Source organism: Lontra canadensis, unplaced genomic scaffold (genome assembly GCF_010015895.1).
Source record: "Lontra canadensis isolate GAN:19392208 unplaced genomic scaffold, GSC_riverotter_1.0 scaffold9, whole genome shotgun sequence".
NCBI classification, from domain to species: domain Eukaryota; kingdom Metazoa; phylum Chordata; class Mammalia; order Carnivora; family Mustelidae; genus Lontra; species Lontra canadensis.
In genome coordinates, this window is record NW_022631003.1 from 27,415,157 (window position 1) to 27,429,632 (window position 14,476).

Below are 14,476 nucleotides of genomic sequence, written 5' to 3' on the forward strand. Positions count from 1 at the left end.
ATTCTAGTACCCTGGAATCATGATTTGAGCAGAAGGGAGACACTTAATGACTGAGTCACCCAGGGGCCCCATGGTGGCTTTTGTTCTGTTTACCTTTTCATATGTATTCTGACCTGTTTCCACTAAGGAAGTGCTGGCATATGCATGCACCATACTTACTATTATTCCAAGCTCTCGCCCTGAACTCAAAGCCTGTACTCTTGTATTTCTGATTACCGACTACCAGAGGTTCAATGATGCTTGAGTTAGGTCTTCAGAAACTGGGGAAGCTCAGCTAACCAAAAAACTTTATACTTGCTTGGGAGCCACTGATTTGATTGGTTCTGGAGCTTCATTGTCTGAAGTTTTAAGGAAAATAAGAGCATTTGTATATTTTGGGAATCAGGAAAGAGCTGTGCTTGGATACAAAGGGATTTCTATAATCTCTGGAGGTGTTTCATTTAATGTCCACTTCTCTGTAACTTTGAGAACTTGAAATTAATTATTGAATAGCCTCATTAACCTCCCTCTCAAGTCTTTCTAAAGCTTCTAGCAAAACAGCTGGTGTCAAAACTATCTTTGAAACTATTCAGGAGGAGCTACAAGGCCAACTTCCTGATGGTAGGAGTGTTAAGTCCCTACCAAGGTAGCCATGGAACTTAGTGCCTTGGAAAAATGTTTTGAAAAGGAAAGGTCCAAAGTGAGGATAGTACCCTTCCTAAAGATGGAGGAGTGAACACAATGACGTCCAGGACAACGGAGAGTGGGTGAGGCTGGCTGGAAAAGACAGACCGCATGCAATTTTATGAATGGATTGTTGGACTTGTCAGGTATTCTTCTGGGCAACATGGAATGGACTTTTGTTTTGGAGTTTGGAAGGAGCTCAGAGACAGAGAAACACAGAGAGAAGGAAGGAGGGAGGGGGAGCAGCAGCCATTATAGAATTCATACAAGCTGGCTTCATGTTCCCTGACCCCTTCTGCATTTAAAAAAAAATTTTTTTTTAATTTCTTTTCAGTGTTCCAGAATTCATTGTTTGTGCACCACACCCAGTGCTCCATGCAATATGTGCCCTCCGTAATACCCACCACCAGGCTCACCCACCCTCCCAACTCCCTCCCTTCAAAACCGTCAGTTTGTTTCTCAGAGTCCACAGTCTCTCATGGTTGGTCTCCTCCCACCAATTTCCCCCAACTCACTTCTCCTCTCCATCTCCCCATGTCCTCCATGTTACTCCTTATGCTCCACAAATAAGAGAAACCATATGATAATTGACTCTCTCTGTTGACTTATTTCACTCAGCATACTCTCTGCATTTTTTTAAGCACATCCCCTGAACAAGCACTTCCTTTGGGAGAGACCATTTACTAATGAAACTGAGATTCAGAGACCCAGGGCCCCATTAGGAAACTTCCCCAGGAAATGCTCCTGAAATACATGGTGTACATGTTTTAGTCTCCTGTTTCACCTCTGTTTGGTCCTCTCTCTGTTTCTTGAGAAACAAACAAAACAAACAAACAAACAAAAACACACACACAAAAAAAAATAGGACAAAACAAAATAATGCCTCATCTAGGAATTTCAAGATATATGGTCAGTCGATACACCTGTATATTCATTTTCTCTGTCCTAAATGCTTCTTTGGGTTGCTTGCTACTTTTATGAACAGATCCTTATCCACAGTAGTGAGGGTTGGGGATGAGAGTGTGGAATCCAGAAGGAGGAGGTATATAGATCCTGAATTTAAGTGACATACCCAGGACACCAGCAGTCAGAAAGGGAAAATTACTCAACTGAGGATCAATTACATGTTGTAATTGCTAGAGATTGTGGTTAGTCAGGATGACTTAGGAAAACCTTTCTAGAAGTAGGGGGAAATGTTGTAGAATATGGTTGAGAAGAGCTGGATGGTTAAGACTAGCCAGAAAGGAGTGAGGGGGAAATTCCTGGAAGAGCAGGTAAATTACCCAGGCCAAAGGCTTCACAAGAAGAGTAAGTTAGGATGTGAGGAGCTGAGTCAGGAAGGAGGTGAGCCTGAGGGTAGGGAGAGAATTGGAATGTGGCTATGACCACTAGGTCAGAGAGTCTGGACTGAATAGAACCTATTGAAATTTTCACCGATTATTGCAAAGACCTGGGGCATTTCTGAACATGGCATTTAAGGACAATGTTTTTCTGTGTTGTTATAAGTTGGATTTGTGGTAGGCTCTCTCAGGATTCACAATCATGGCTTTGCTTTCTTTTCTGTAAGTCTGCTTTTTAATTTGTTCTGCCTGCTTCTGTTGGAGTCATGAAATATTATTTAATTCCCAGATGCTTTGTTCTTTGGGCCGTTTCTCTAGTATTTTCATACTTCGTCTGTAGGCCCACTTTCCCTCATCTTCAGTAAAGGTGGTAAGAACACAAAGACCACCCTGCACAACACAGCTGAGGAAAACAACAATTATCAGTCATTACCACACCCCCACCCCGCCCCGATTCTGACATTCAGATGATCCTCCTCTGAGATTCCTGCTCAGGGTCCATGGATGGACTTCAGAAGAGTGTATGACTTTTTTTTTTTTTTTTTCCGAGATGACCATCCTCAGAGGTGTCTGTGATTCAACAAATGTTAGGAACCACTGTTGTATCTTTGTTGAGAGGTAGATGGCTGGAGATGGTTCCCCAGAGAGAGAAACACGGCAAAAGCATCCTTAGTGCCAACTACAGGATCCTCCAAAGACAGTTGAAAGACCCGATGGAGAAAGAGGAATTGGGAAAAGAGAAATGGGCTCAGAGGGAACTAGCAGGAGGGGTGCCCCATCTTCCCTTGTTCTGAACCCTCTTTCTGGCTGGTATTCCTTCTTTGTATTCTCCATATCTTGACCATCACAGGATTCCAGTTCCCCTTCCCATTAAATCTACTGAATGTCTGCCATTTATCAGGCTCTGTACCAGGTCCTCTCACAACATTATCTCCCCAAATTCCCATATTGAGCCTGCAGTGCACAGAGTGGAGTCGGTCCCTCCATCAGTCGTGGCATGTTTGCACCATCACTTCTGGTCAGGCTCCTTTTTAGTGCATTTTATTTTCCTCTTCATCCTTATCTCTATTCTCATTCCCTCTTCTCACTGGAGACACTTGCTTTAATGTATTTAACAAATGCTCTTCCAGTCCATGCTCTCTATGTGTAGTTAGATATTCTCATCCATTCGAAAAATACAGTAATGATTATGTGTCAGGCACAATTGTAGGTATGGGAAATACAGCCAGGAGCAAAAGAGTGGGAAAAAAAAGCTCCCTGCTTCTTGGAACTTACATTCTTTTTCAGTGAGACAAATCATGAAGAAATAAATAAGTAAAACATACAGTATCTTAAATAGTGATAAATACTAGGGGGAAAAAAAGAAGGGCTGGGGACCAGGTCTATTGTCTGTAGTTAGGAGCAGATTGCAGTTATGTGTGTGATGATTCAGGAAGGCTGTGCCAATAATCCTGCTATTCACCAAATTCAGTTAAGAGAGCAACCATGTGGCTATCTGGGCCAGAAGTGATGCATTTATAGAAGACAGCCAGTGCAAAGGTCCTGAAGTAGGGTCTTACCTGGTATGTGAGGAGGCCAGAATGGTTAGGAGGCCAGTGCCTAGAGAGAAATGAGTAGGAAGAGAGAGAAACAAAGGTTAAGTGGTATCAGGGTCAGTGACAAATACTGTAGGACTTTGTAGGTCATTGTAAATACACACTTCGGCTTTAGTCTGAATAAAAAGGGAAACCAGTGGAAGAAAATGGACAGAGGTATGTCCTGACATTTTAACAGATATATGTGTATCCGTGACAAATATACAATGGTTTTTGGTTGTCTTAAAAGGCATTGTGCTAGGGGTGCCTGGGTGACTCAGTGTGTAAGACATCTGCCTTCAGCTCAGGTCATGATCCCAGGGACCTCGGCTGGAGCCCCAAGTGTCCACTGGGCTCTTTGCTCAGGGGGAACTGTACTCCTCTCTCTCCCTCTGCCCCTCCCAACTCTTACGCTCCCTCTCAAATAAATAAGTAAAATCTAAAAAAAAAAGAAAAGGCATTGTGCCATACACTTCATTCCGTCTTTACTTTTGCTACCTAACATGGTTTCCGAGATCTACCCAAATTGCTGTCTGTAAATCTGCTTCATTATCTCTTACTGCAGTGCAGCATTTCATCGTGCACACATGGCCCATTTTACTTATATATTCCTCTAGGAATAGTCGCTGGCACAGCTTCCACTTCCTGCCACCACAAACAATCCTGTGATGAATGTGCTCACATGCGCTCCTTATGGACTCAGGAGAGTCTCTTTGGAGTGTGCACATCATGGGAGGGTGTGTGCGTTCTTAATTCCACCGGGATAGTGCTTCAGGATGGTGCCCCAGTCACATTCCCACAAACTGTATGATGATTTTTATCTCCTCACTGAATTCTCATGCTGATCCAATGAGGGAGGTCAGGTGAGGCCCCTGGTGGATGAGGAGATCGAGGCTTAGAGAGAGTGAGCAAATTCCCGAGTTCATGTAGTCATGAGGAAGGGCCAGGACCTCACATGCAGAATTCTGTCATAGTGTTCATTGTTCTTACATCTATAGTACGCAGCACTACCTATTCCAGAAATAAGACGAGGCATCTTCAGGCAAAGAGACTATTACCATCATCATCATTATCATCATCATCATCATCATCATCATCATTGTATTTGAGCCTTGCATTTTTTGATTCCTGGTCTAACTCAGTGAGCCTAGGACCCTCACGTGTTTAGGACCAGCATGTTTGAAGGTATCCAGTTAGAGTCCTTTGAATTTTAGGGAAAATTATATGGAATATACTAATTTCATTGTCTCATGAGGGCTAACAGGATTGACTGTTTAGTGGATGATTTTGAAGATAGACATTTATAAAAACCAAGTATTATCAACTTTGGGGGACTTTGGATCAGATTTCAATATTAAATATTAGGTAAGTTATATTATGTCCATATTGTTTGCTAAGCACCGAACTAAGAACTTTGCAGGCATCATTTCACTTACTCCTCACAACTATCCTAGGTGGTAATTACTTGACTATTCAACTATTGTGGAAACTAAAGCCCCAAGAGGAGAACTAATTTGTCCAGAGTCACCAGATGGGAGGTTGAGGTGCCATTTGAACCTGAACAGTCTACCTGAACAACCTTATTCCTAACGACTCAACTGTGCTGCCTTCCTGTAAAAGAAACTTCTAGAATCTCTTCCCCTTGAACTTGAGGACAGTTTCTTGTCACTTGTGTGGTTTAGAGCAGTCATGGGAAGTATAGGGCTAGTGGACAAGAATCTCCTAGAGAGAGGATCTGAAGTTTGAAAATGTCCCCAGGTGTCTTCATTATGCCTCCCTCTGTCCCCCAAAGAGAGAACCTCTGCCTTAGGACATCCTGCCTGGATTATAGGGCCTGAACATGAAGTTTCTCTAACTGGGTATGGGTTATTAGTTGCCTATAACCCAAGACATTCTCATATTGTTAAAACAAGTGTCCTCAAAAGGAAGCAATTCTTTATCACTTACGTGTGGCTTATAGCTGCCATGAATGATGTGTAGTCAAGGTTTTCCATTCAAATTTTTCATTTTGATTGGCTTCTTCAAGGAAGGTGATACCATCCATATCTTTACCTGAGCCAGTGTTATAAAAGCTGCTTGGCTACAAAGTATGTATTTCAAACTCAAGTAGATATGAATTCTAGATTGTGTGCTCTTTTGGGTTTCTCTTCTCAGTGTGGTCATTTGGTTAACAAATACTTATGAGCATCTACATCAGTCTGATGGAGGAAACAGGCAGCTGGCCTGGAATTTAGATATCTTAGTATCAATGGCACATGGGGGAAGCCAGGTGCTATGAGAGCACATTGGAAGGGCAACATAAGGGTCAGGGGAGATTTCCAGGGAAGTAACTTCTAAACTGGGAACTGAAGGAGAAGTGAGGTTTGGCTACATGAAGGGGACAAAATGTCATTAAAGGCAAGGGAACAGGGTGAGTGTAGAAATTTGCAGCTGGAGCAGGAACTGGGGAGGGGATGAGGCTAGAGAAATTAGCTCAAGTCAGATTTTGAAGGAAGGAGGGACTATGAAAGAAAGGTATTGGGGAACCATTGAAGAGTTTGAAGCCTGGGGACTGGTGGGGGACACCTCAATAACATTTAGTAATATAGACAGGTTCCATGAGTGAAGAATTGGCTCTCCTTATCTCTCACACATTATTGTTGGTAAATCATAACATTGGAGCTGGTAAGTAGCAAATAAGGAGTCTGGATAGATGGATTTGTAGACAGAAGGTCTGACCCATAATTCAAGGGGTCCTTTTGATCACTATAGAGATGACTTTTCAACTTTGACCTGATCTTTCTATCTTTAAAAACCTCTGACAATATTTCCTAAAATTCTCTCAAACCAAAGCATGAGTAGGGAGGATAGTGTGGGCTGCGTGTCTTTCTTTTCTCTGTTCTTCACTACTCCTTTGTGGGGCTTGGCTGTGATTTATTACGCCTGACACTTTCTCCCCCGAGGAGAAAACCATTTGAATGTAGCAGGGGAGTAGGGGAAAGAAGGACCCTCATGCCAGCTCCTTCATTAAGAAAATATATTTGGCATACTGAGAGCATGTTTTGAATGAGTTAAAAATAACTCCATCTGAAAAATTAATAGGGAGTTACAAGTGAGTGTTTTAATACAAGCTCACAGAGCAGGGCAGATTCTCCAGGACCCTGGCAACTGAGATCACAGGGTGTGTATAGAGAACAATGTGGCTAGTGAGGAGACTGTCTAAAGAAGTGAATTCACCTTCTCTCCTGGAACCCAGAAGGAGGAAACAAAGGAATTGTTTTGGTCATGTGCTTCTGAGCTAGAGGACTTATTTTTCTCCCTTTGGATCACACTCTCATGGCTGAGGACATGAAAATTATAGTGAATTTTGCCTGGATGATTTGGGTGAGATGTACTGAATTTTGGAATTCATAAAACTACCTTCCTGGCTCCTATCCCATCTCAGTCCTGGACGCTGGGTTGGCTGCTACCACCATTTCTCCAGTATTTCCTTCCCAGATAGCCTGGTCCTCTCCTTCTTGCAGGTGGTTATGAAGGTCCTGCCCCTTTCTACCTCTTCCTCTCTGTTCACAGCACCCCTGTGGGCCAAGTGGATAAAGGGAAGGGGAAGACTATACATTCTTGGCCATCAGTACAGCTAAATGATGATGCAGAATGAGGAGAAAGGGGTGACAAAGTGCCACCTGACCCTTGCCCAGCTGATGTTGGGGTAAGGGTTTGTTTTCTTTCCTTAAAAATTTTATTATTCATTTATTCATTCATTCATTCACTCATTCATGAGAGAGAGAGAGAGAGAGGCAGAGGTAGAGGGGGAAACAGACTCCCCACCAAGCAGGGAGCCTGATGCAGGACTCAATCCTAGGACCCCGGGATCACGACTGGAGCCGAAGGCAGATGATTAACGAACTGAGCCACCCAGGGGACCTGGGGTAAGGGTTTTAAGACCAGTGGACCAATATTTGTATTCTAACCTTAGATGATATTTTAAAAATGATTCTGTAATTGTAACAAGGTCCACTCGTCTGTGAATTAATGTGTCATAACTCATGCTCAAGTACCACGCATATCTTGTATATGAATAACTGCACAGTATATTCATGCCCTGTTGTGTCTTATAGCTTAATTAGTACATGAACCTACATGACTTAGATGAACTCAAATAGGATTATGTCCTGTGGTGTGCACAACAGGAGAATGTGGGGGGAAAGTCAGTTGATTTTTATTTTTCTTTTTTTTTTTTAAAGATTTTGTTTTTTTATTTGACAGAGAGACAGCAAGAGTGGGAAAAAAAAAGCAGGGAGGGTGCTAGAGGGAGAAGCAGGCTCCTTGCTGAGCAGGGAGCCCAATGTGGGGCTCAATCCCAGGACCCAGAATCATGACCTGAGCTGAAGGCAGACACTTAATGCCTGAGCCACCCAGGTGCTCTGCCAGTTGATTTTTCTTTGATGTCTTTTAGTGTTAGTTTCTGTGATACTTGGGCTGCAACAGGTGACATGTGACTTCTGAGCACTGGTTGAACACCATTGTTCAGTAAATATTTATTGTTTACTTAGGCGTATGGAGCGACAGCACATATAAGAAAAATATGAAGCAGCAGCCTGAAGGCTGAGCAATGGAACTCGGCAGCCTCAACCCAGCTCCACTTAACTCAGCCTCACCGAACCTGATCTGAGTCACTCAGCAACCTGCACTTGCTACAGCTCTCTGATATGGAATCCTCTTCAATTCCAGCTAGAGGGCTGTGTCAGACACTTCACATATTCGGTCAAAAGCTGGTACGCAGACGAATGCTAGAGAAAGATGTGACTAAGACTGCCACTGACAGAACTGTGGATTTAGTGGCCCTGGGTGTGAACCTCACAATGGGTGTAGGTGTGTATATCCTGGTTGGTGAGGTGGCCGGTAATCAAGCAGGACCATCCACTGTGATCTGCTTTACGGTGGCTGGCCTAACTTCATTGTTGGCTGGACTGTGCTATGCAGAGCTTAGTGCCCGGATTCCCCTTTCTGGCTCTGCATATCTCTATGCCTATGTCACTGTAGGTGAAATCTGGGCCTTCATCACTGGCTGGAACCTCATCTTCTCCTATGTTGCTGGTACATCCAATATGGTCTTTGCCTGGATTTCAGCTTTTGACAACATGTTTGGGTACCAGATCTCTCAGGCCCTGAATGAAAGCATCTTATTGCATTTTCCCCAGGTCCTTGCAAAGATTCTAGGTTTCTTTATTGTGGGCCTTGTGTTTTTGCTCATTGGATTGCTGACTTTGAGGTTTAGGGAGTCGATGCTGTTAACCAAAGTGGCCACTTTGGTGAGACTTTTGATTCTCAGTTTTGTCATCATCTCTGGCTTCATTAAGGGGGACCTGCACAACTGGAAGCTCACAGAAGAAGACTACAGAAAGGATGAAACTCAATGACACCTCTAGCTTGGGCCCTCTGGGCTCTGGAGGATTTGTGCCTTTTGGCTTTGCGGGGATTCTCCATGGATCAGCTACTTGTTTCTATGCATTTATAGGTTTCGATAACATTGTTACCAGAGTTGAAGCAGCCCAGAACCACCAGCGTTCCATCCCCATGGGCATTGTGATGTCACTGCTCATCTGTGTTTTGGTGTATTTTGGTGTCTCTGCAGCCCTTACACTTATGGTTCCTTACTACCAGATTCGACCTGGGAGCACCTTGCCTGAGGCTTTTCTCCATATTGGCTGGGCCCCTGCCTACTATGCTGTAGCTCTGGTATTCCTCTGTAGTCTTTCTGTCAGCCTCTTGGGTTATATGTTCCCCATTGGTCAGTTGATACATGTCATGGCAGAGGATAGCCTCCTGTTCCCTGTCCTTGCCAGAATCCATACTGGCACCTACATGCTCATCATGGCCACTGTGATCTTTGGCATTATTGCAGCAATCATGGCATTCTTCTTGAGACTTGCTGATCTTCTGCACCTCATGTCAATTGGGACCCTGATAGCTTACTCCCTGATGGCTTTTTGTGTTCTCATCATCAGGTATCAGCCTAAGAAGAAGAGAGAAAATGAAGTGCAGATGCAGGAGGAGAATGGGGAAAATCAAACACAGGTGCAGAAGGAGACTGCACCTACAGCAGAGAAGCTGACTCTACAAGGACTATTTTTTCCAGGCAGCCCCACCCCCACTCCACTCTCTGGCTGGGTTGTCATTGTTTGCTCCTCACTGCTAGTTCTGCTGCTGACTCTCCTCTGCCTGGTGCTGGCCCACTGGCCAGGTCTGCTTTCTGGAGACCCAGGGCCGATCACAGTGGTTGTGCTGCTCCTGGTGCTCATCACTGGGATCACTGGGGTCATCTGGAGACAGCCACAGAGCTCCACTACCCTTCACTTTAAGGTCCCTGCTCTGCCTCTCCTCCCACTCTTGAGCATCTTTATGAATGCTTGCCTTATGATGCAGATGTCAGCTGTCACCTGGGCCCCAGTTGGTGTCTGGATGCTGATTGGGTTTGTTATCTACTTCACGTATGGAATCCAGCACAGCCTGGTTGCACAGCCCCACTGAAGTAAGGGCCCAAACTCTAGACCTTGAATTGAGCAGTGCCAATACATATTTGATTTGACATCATCATCCCGAATGCTGTCTGGTCCTCTGCACAATAACAGAGAGTACTCCTGGGCACATGTAAAACTACGCCTCCCATAGCATGTTGGTGGGAGAATGCTAATAGAGCTCTGTATTCATTGTGTATGAAGGATGTGTCTTTAATCTTCCTTCCCCCCTTTTTTTTCTGTCTCATTTCAGTTGTGTCTGTAGCTGCTTGCTGGCTTTAAAAAGAATTATTATTAAAATAAAGTAGAAAAAATGTTTTTGTTTTCTTTGGATAAATATCCAGTGGTGGGAATAGTGGATCATATGGTAATTCTATTTTTAATATTTTGAGGAATCTCAATACCATTTTCACAGTGGTTGCACAGATTTACAGTCCCAAGAAGAGTACACATGGGTTCCTTTTTCTCCACATACTCTCTAACACTTTTTGTCTTTTTAGATGTAGATATTCTGACAGGTGTAAAGTGATATTTCATTGTAGTTTTAATTTAAATTTCCCTGAACTTTAGTGATGCTGAATATCTTTTCATATGTCTGTTGGCCATCTGTTTGTCTTCTTTGGAAAAATATTTAGGTCTTCTGCCCATTTTAAAATTGGATTTGTTTTTCTTGTATGTGTGTAAGTTCTTTATGTCTTTGGATATTAACCCCTTATTGGATATATTATTTGCCAATATCTTCTCCCATTCAATAGGTGAACTTTTTATTTTGTTGATGATTCCCTTTGCTGTGAAGAAGTGCTTACATGAATTCAAAAAGACATATGCACCCTTATATTTATTGCAGCATTATTTACAATTGGATACGGAAGGAACCCAAGCGTCCAGATGAAAGGATAAAGAAGATGTTGTAGTATGTGCGTACACACACACAAACACAGTGGAATACTACCTAGCTATAAAAGAGAATGAAATGTTACCATTTATAACAATACAGATAGACATAGAGGGGATACATTAAGTGAGATGTCAGACTGAGAAAGGCAAATATATGATTTCACTCTTATATAGAAAATAAAACTAATGAACTAAAAAGAGAGACAAAAAAAAAAAAAAAAACATACTCTTCAACACAAGGAACAAACTGGAGGTTGCCAAAGTGGTTGGAGTAAGGGGATGGGTGAAATAGATAAAGGGAATGAAGAATATAAGAGTACACTTATCTTGATGAGCTCTGAGAAATGTGTGGAATTGCTAAATCATCATATTGTACACCTGAGAGTAATATGACAACACTGTATATCAACTACACTTCAACAAAAAGAGAAAGAAAGAAAGAAACCAGAAAAGACAAAAAAAAAAAAAGATGAAATATGACTTCTGCCCTTGAGGAGCTTATATTCTAATACAAAAGGTAAGGCATAGAGGGACAGAAAGTAGAAAGTGTTATCATTAGTAACATACAAATAAAGTGTCTTGTGAATTTAGAGTGGATGAATTTAGGATGACCACTTGTGGCTGGCACAGAGATGAGGATTGGTTGGTGAAATCAGAAGACTTTATAAAGGAATGGGCGATGGAATCAGTTGGCTCTCCCCACGAACTGATAGGATTTGCCACACATGGGCACACACAGAGGGAGAGACTGTAGGCAGAAAGAAAGTCACTACAAAAGCACGAGAAAACAAAACAGTGTTCAGAGCACACTGAGCGGGCTGTGTAGCTTGAGCCTTGGCTGTGTGAGGGGACAACAGAGCATGCACATGTGGAGTGAAGCCAGAGCCAGAGTTGGGCTCTTTGCTTAGCTTGGAGTCTGCTTAGGTTTCTCCCTCCATTTCCCTCCCCCTCAGTGTCTCCTCCCAGCTCCTGAGTGTAGTTCTGCATGCTCGCTCATTCTCTCAAATAAATATATAAATATTTATAAACAATAAATTTTAAATTTATATATATTTATGTTTCATTTATATAAATATATATCATATAAACATATATAAATATATATTTATAATAAATAAATATAAATAAAATCTAAAAGAAAGAAAGAGAGAGAGAAAGGAGAGATGGGACAGAAGGAAGGAAGGACAGAAGAAAGGACAGATGGAAGGATGGTTGGAAGGAAGGGGAAAGACAGAAAAAGAAACCTGTTGTGCCCCTGCTGGAGCCAGTCTCACCTTCAGGGATTCCCTAGAGTTAGAGCAGGTTAGGCCTTCTATAAATTTCACTACTCCAGGCCCATCCCTACCTCCCATGGGAAGAGATGGAGCTGCACAGGGGAGGTCGTTTCAGGCATTGTCTTGTCCCAAGTCTGTATTTTCCCTGTTACTTTTGAATGAACAACACTGTTCTTTGTTTCCCTCCTTCATCTTTATAAATGGAGAGCCTTCAGCTGGAGTTTGGTTTTCAAAGTGGGATCCCTGGACTCTTGGGAGCATCACCAGGTATCAGTATCAATAGGAACTTGTTAGAAGGACAAGTTCTGGGCCCCATCCAGACGTACTGAATTCCAAAAGCTGGGGATGGGACCCAGCAATCTGTGTTCTCGTAAGCACTCCAAGTGAGGTGGCACCCACTAATGTTGGAACACCACTGAACAGAGTACTAATCCCGGCCTCTTTCTACCCACCCCTTACTGTGACTTTGATTAGTGAATTGAAGAGACAGACATGGCATCATTCTTGATGCACTCAGAGTCTTATGCTTTGTTATAGGAGGGCCAGGGTTTTGCTATTGTGTTTATTTAGACCTCCTCAGGGCAGGCCCCTAGGAGGAAAAGGATAGGAGGCTACTTTGTTACTTGTGGAATTTCCCATCTTCCCAAAAGGGAGTGGGTGACTCCAGGGAAGCCTGCTAGAGGCAGGGTTACCTATATACTACCTACTCCCTTAGATACTTTTTGAGAGATTGGTGCAAAAATCTTATAATAGCACCTAAGATTGTTTAGGGAGAGAGAATTTATACCCCAAATAGGGGGGAAAATGGACAAACATAGGAGGAATTAATAAATGGTGTTAGACTAAGGCATCATTACTTTGAAAGGGAAGGTGAGAGTAAAGATGGGGAGGAGAGTAGAAGTGGGGAAGAAGTATTGGTTAAGAAACACTTCCTGGACGAGGATGCCTATAGAGCAACTTGGGAAATAAGAGAGGGATAGGTGAATTGGAAAATAAATAGGACAGTGATTCTGGGTTACATGGACCTTTAAAAGTCATGAAAGATGAGACTTGTGAGGGATGTGTTTCCACACTTGAAGAGAATTTACAAGCCAGGTTTGTATTGTGTATTGTGCCATGGAGTGAGACTCCTGAATCAGAAAGGGATGAGATATGATTCTCATTGCCATCTGGAGGATAGATAGGGAGGAGGATGTGGACAGAAGGATTGTTTCTGGGAGACACTTGTAGCAACTGCTGCAGTCATCTAGATCCTGCTCTTCAAAGTATGGTCCATGGTCACCGGGGTGGCTCAGTTGGTTAAGAGGCTGCGTTTGGCTCAGGTCATGATCCCAGGGTCCTGGGATCGAGTCCCAGGCTCCCTGGTCAGTGGGGAGTCTGCTTTTCACTCTATCTCTTCCCATTGTTCACGATCTCTCTCTCTCTGTCTCTCTCCCTCTCAAATAAGTAAATAAAAATCTTAAAAAAAAATTATGGTCGATAAACAAGCAATGTGAGTATCACCTTGGGAGCTTGTTAGAAATGCAGAATCTCATGCTCCAACTTAGATCTACTGACACAGAAGCTGCATTTTTAACAGGCTCCCAAGTGATTTGTGTGTTCTTTACAGTTTGAGAAACACAGGTGATCCATGATATGTGTCTGGCCTCAGATGAGCACTACGGAAGGTCTGAAAACTTAGGAATTTGGAGCACAAAAGGAGAGGCCTAGGCTGGGGAAGTTGAATTTGGGAAGAGGGGGAAGTGTGGATCCTGGCTACTCTCCTGGCTCTAGGACAACCATGACAGTCACTATGCCAGGGTATAGCACTCTGCCCACTTTGGGGAAATGCCTACTGTGCCCCTCCTGGCATCTGCCTGTTCACCAGGGGTCTCTCCTGGGGCAAGCATTGCATGTGTCAAGACTGATGCCAATTCTGTTACCCTTATTTCATATCATGGCCTGAAAGGAACTGGGGAGGTCATGTTAGTCATACCCCACCTCAGGGTTGTACTGTCCCCTTGTCAAATGAATGATAATGTGATTATAGTAATAGAGGAGACTATGGAGGTTGGGAAATAGGAGTTCTTAACTATTTTCTCCTGGAAATTAGGATTCTTTCATCTTTCAAAGGCTTTAAGGTGGTATCAGATGACTGTATGAGGGGTTATACCCTGGTGGGGACCAAACTGATGCTTTTTAAGGGATATTTTGATGATTTTTTAATAGGTTAATAACAAAACATAAGAGCC

At 43.0% G+C, this 14,476-nt stretch overlaps 1 protein-coding gene across 1 annotated transcript; it reads left to right on the top strand.

Annotated features, from left to right (window-relative positions):
- The first annotated feature begins 8,208 nt into the window (after nucleotides 1-8,208).
- Nucleotides 8,209-10,103, top strand: LOC116866438 (cationic amino acid transporter 3-like). Its single transcript, XM_032855432.1, is given in 3 exon segments — nucleotides 8,209-8,957; nucleotides 8,959-9,634; nucleotides 9,665-10,103. Coding segments are annotated over 3 exon segments (1,791 nt in total). The 5' UTR covers nucleotides 8,209-8,265; the 3' UTR covers nucleotides 10,088-10,103.
- The last annotated feature ends 4,373 nt before the right edge of the window (nucleotides 10,104-14,476 follow it).